The sequence below is a fragment of the Ascaphus truei genome, chromosome 1 (assembly GCF_040206685.1).
Source record: "Ascaphus truei isolate aAscTru1 chromosome 1, aAscTru1.hap1, whole genome shotgun sequence".
NCBI classification, from domain to species: Eukaryota; Metazoa; Chordata; class Amphibia; order Anura; family Ascaphidae; genus Ascaphus; species Ascaphus truei.
This window is the reverse complement of record NC_134483.1, coordinates 27,757,269-27,761,984: the sequence shown is the minus strand read 5'-3', so window position 1 is coordinate 27,761,984 and position 4,716 is coordinate 27,757,269. Positions and strand designations below refer to the sequence as shown.

The 4,716-nt window shown below is 42.9% G+C and overlaps 1 protein-coding gene across 1 annotated transcript; it reads right to left on the bottom strand.

The window, feature by feature from the left end:
* Nucleotides 1–2,567: 2,567 nt before the first annotated feature.
* LOC142468872 (uncharacterized) lies at nt 2,568–4,088 on the bottom strand. The gene has a single exon (XM_075575504.1). The coding sequence runs from the start codon at nt 4,028–4,030 to the stop codon at nt 3,164–3,166; it is 867 nt and encodes a 288-aa protein (XP_075431619.1). The 5' UTR covers nt 4,031–4,088; the 3' UTR covers nt 2,568–3,163.
* Between the last annotated feature and the right edge of the window lie 628 nt (nt 4,089–4,716).

The following is a 4,716-nucleotide window of genomic DNA, read 5'->3' as shown; positions in this document are numbered from 1 at the left end:
GTAATGTTATTCATAGAAAAAACTCGAAGAGCCAAAAGGGAGGAAATAGTAATTCTAATATTGTTGCTAGCTTTCGTACATGGTAATATCCTACTAGCATTCTGTAATGTCATATCATATGTAGCCCCGAGGTGAATTTTCACTTTCTGGCCCCCCTCCGTGAAGGCCGTGTGGTAGCGGGTGCCGCCGGAGGCTGCGACGGACCCGCCGGCACTTCGCGAGGGTGGGGGCCAGAGCAGGGAGCAGCGCGAGTTGTTGCGGCGCAGGCCGGTTGCCGGGGACGCGATCGGGCCGTCGCTAAGGCCGCGATCGCGTTGCCACCGGCTGGGCGGCTTAAGCAGAGGGCGCCGCCATTGCGCATTAGCTCGCGCATGCGCAGTAGGCGCAAAGTGCAGGGAAGGCCCCAGAGAGATCGCGCGAGGGCAGGACAGGGAAGAGAGAGCTTGTGGCGGCCATTGAGAGTTCGCGCATGCGTGGGAGAAGCACAAATGTAACTACAATTCCCAGGAGGCTTAGGGAGACAGGCATCAGGTGCCTGAGTGTGGCCAATAGGGCTGGAGGAAGCTCAGCCCGGGAATATAGATACATTTCCCGGGCTTTGCATGCGTCAGTCAGGCAGAGGAGAAGGAAGGAGTAGGAAGGGTGCAGGGAGCGCGTGGCTCCTGCATCAGGTAAGGGTTCTCCCTAGATCCCCAGGCAGGCCCCAATTCCCGGTAAGGGCAGGGGGTAACTGAAGAGGGACGGCCATAGCTAGGGAGGTGACCCTTAGGTGTGGAAGGGGCAAGTTTGGCAGTGCCACAGCGGAGAGGGCTGTGGGCACTGGCAAAGAGGCACAGTGTGCATGCAGTGAATTTGCTGCGGGATCCAGGTGGCTGTGTGTGATTGCAGCTGTCTGTGTGTGTTGTCGCTGCATGTGCTAGGCACAGTGCGTGCAGTGTGTGTGAAGCATGTGTGAATCCCTGCAGGCTGACAGTGTGAGCTGTGTGTCGGCTGCAGGTGAGTTAGGCTGTTAGGATTAGCCAGATACAGATAGGACTGGGTAGCTAGGGGAAGGGGGGGCAGGTTATTGTCCACAGGCCCTAGGAGTTTTCCCCAAGCCACCCCAGGTTGCGGTTCCTCAGGGACAGGCCCTAGGTTAGGGTTGCTGTCACTCTAGAAGTAGTTGTGATAGAAAGCGAATAGCTGCGGTTGCTGTTCTCATGCGGTTGGTGTTGCCGTGTTCCGGTTGCAGTTCCCGTGGAGCGGTGGGACCCTCGTTGGGGTCCACCGGCAGAGTACCTGGAAAGGATCAGACGGACGTCTGACCCTTTTAGAAGAGAGTTGCGGTCCCGAGCATCGGAGTGCTCGGAAGGTACCTCTGAGATATAAGTGCACCAACTGGGCCCTAGCTTAAATTAGTGACTGCGCAGTCACCCACGACCTTCCGTAGGATTGCGGGACATTGGGTGTGGGGGATCACAGGACACTGGGTGGGGAACACAAGACATTGGGCTGAGGTGATGCGGGTAGAGCATCAGGTGATGTCATGTTATGTTATGTTATGTAATGAGGTTATGTGTGTGTGTTAAGTAAAGTGTTAGTTTGGTTTATCATCTACGTGTGTTATTGTATTTCTTACCCAGGGCTATCTTTCCTAACGGGGGATCCTGGGTAAGTGGAGGCGCTGCACCAGGTAACGTTAAGGGTTTCCCCAGGCTCCCAGCTAGCGGAGGCTCAGATCTCCTGGAGCCACAGGTGTTATGCAGTACCAGTAACCCTTTAGGAGCAGGTGTGTTGCAGGGAAAGGGACCGGTTAGACCACGAGGGGCCAATGTGAGATTGGGTGGGTCGGCCGGTTCACAAAAAGGGTTACACATATATAAAATGTTGAGTTTACCACAACACATGGAACTGTATCATGTCATACAGTATATCTGTTAATTAAATGTAGCAGATAAGAGTTATCAGATACCTCTATTTACATTACATTACATTACTATATACATATATAGCTTGTAATGTAAATAGAGGTATCTGATAACTCTTATCTGCTACATTTAATTAACAGATATACTGTATGACATGATATATATAGAGATAGATAGATAGATAGATAGATAGATAGATAGATAGATAGATAGATAGATAGATAGATAGATAGATAGATAGATAGATAGATAGATAGATATTTTTTATTTTTACCCTCGGTCTGCTTTGTTGTTTACATGGGATGCATAAATGTACAATACAATAAATGATACCATTGTTTGCTATATGAATCATCATATACGAAGCTACAGTAGTGCAAGGCAATAGGTGTACAAAGGATAAGGGGAAGAAATATTTGTTGATTAAAAGGGGTATATGAACTTAAATCCTGCTAATCTCTCATGTCATAAAGAAAAAGCATATATATTATGAATAAATTAATTTTATTACAAATTTACACACACATGCAGAGAAACTGCTAAACATTACTATAAATATATTTATACAATGTGTATATGATAGCAAAGTAAAATGCAAATAAAGGCAAATACAGCTGGCTAAACAGCCAGGACGTCTGAAAGTGTCTCTCATGTATGCTTTTCAGGTTGTAGACGTTACATCATTCTTCTGATAAAGGAGATCAGAATTACAACAAGAGGAAAACGATTATATTTCATTTTACAAAGTCTATGACTCTACATGTAAATGAGATTACAGATGTTCTTAAACTTATATTTTCTTTTGAAAAACTTTACTGAGTAACAAAATAGCATTATTATGGAGTGTATCAGTTTAAACAGACATAATATTTTGTCCTGACCATACTGTACATTTTGCCATATGTAATACTGTGGGGTCTATGTACCAAAGTCTCCCAGCAGCACAACCAGTGCACGACCACCCCACACTTATTAAAGGAAAATAATCAGATTTAAAGTACTCAAAGTTTATTTTCTTTGTTAAATCTGGTCCAGCTCTTTTACACTAGATTTGCATCTTGGCGACGTTGGTAAATAAGAAAAATAGCCCATTTTGCCTTAATAATTGCCCACTTACATTTATCAATTACATTATTTTCTGTTGCTTGTAAACTTCAGGCATTATTATTAGTGATCATTATGGTAGTACAAAGCACATGGAAGTTCAACACTTTCTGACCTGTGTCAGCAGCAGTCTTTGTGGTAGTGAATTAAACTCAGGCAAGTGGGTTACTTTGTGTTCTTCCAATTGACACTGGCAATTTCTGTGTGATCCCACTGTTAGATTTAATGCGTTTAATACCAGATAAGTGTTTCTTCATTAATAACTGAAACCTTTTCTTCTCACATTTTACAGGCAATTCTTCAGTGCTGCCTGAAGGTGAGAAAGTAAAAGGAGACGAAGGTGGACTTTGACATATTATTTCCCATGATACAGATCTGCTGGGTTTTCTTGATGTTGTTGAATGATCGTTTTGGCTTCTTTGCTTCTTTAATGGACTGGGAGGATTTCTTGAAAGAGGGTTGCTCTTTTTCCTTTGGGAGAAGAGAATCTGAAGATCTGTAGTATCATGGTCAAAAAAAAGTGATTCTTTCCTTCTAATATTTGGACTCTCACCTAATGTAAGGAATCCATATGGAGTGGTTATCTTTGGGAGATGTGGCAGAGACAAGGCAGCTCTTGTAGCTGGGTCTGAGTGGTCTGCCACTTTCTCTAATTCCCCTGTAGAATATTCTGATGCCTTCTGGCAAATCCTCTGTCCTTTCAGTAGACTTACTCTCTTGTTATGGAAATTTGAGTGGCTTTGTTTTGTTCTTGGAGATACAGATTCCTTATGACCAATGTGCCTTTCTTTGGCAAGATCCTGAACACCTTCAACTGGTCCAACATGAAGAAACATGTGATTCACATCTAATGAAGGAATGAAGAACTTTGGGATGCGGTCTGGAGTCATGACAATGTTGAAAATATCTTTTTTCTTATGGAGTATTTCAGGAGCTGGTTTGTTGATTTTTAAAGATGTCCAGGTTAGCATAGTGTCTAGAGCACTTTTTATGGAGATCTGTGTTGTAGCTGACAACATGTTTTCAGCCTGTCCCAAATCAAAAAGGAGGTTGTCTGAATTCAGTGCAGAGATTTCTCCAAGGGAACTCAATTCCGGTTTATAAAACAAAGAAAGTCAGAGTACGTCATTCAATGGTTAGACCTCATTGGCATGGCAACCAGAGATAAGCAGGCTTTTACACTCCTACTTATACATGTATGCTCTGATTCATACTGCATCGCTGCTATATAGCAGCTTAAGTTCTTGGCTATTTAACTGCTGTTCGTTTTTGTACTCTTTCAATTATTTTAGCAAATCAATGAAAAACACAATTTATTTAAAAAAAAATAGAGCATGAAATGGAATTTGTGTCTTTCAGATACTGCAAAAGTGTTAACTACAGTACAATACACAATGCAGAATTGCAGTAAACATTTATGAGTATATTTTATGATTTTTAAACAAGGTTGGACATGTTCCCTAATTTGGCCAAAAGGAGGCAATCTTCCACATGGCATTAAGCTTTGTACTATTATAGGTTGGAGGTTGGCACTACATGCTTCACATTAATAAAGATACAAAAGGCAAGTTAATAAATGGAGGTCTAGATCTCCTCAAACAAAAAGTAATTAGGAGATTACGTTTCACAGCTTGCTCAAAGCCAAACTAACGTAGAATTACTCTAGATTCTAGCACTCCTTTTTACATGCACCTTGTTATTTCAT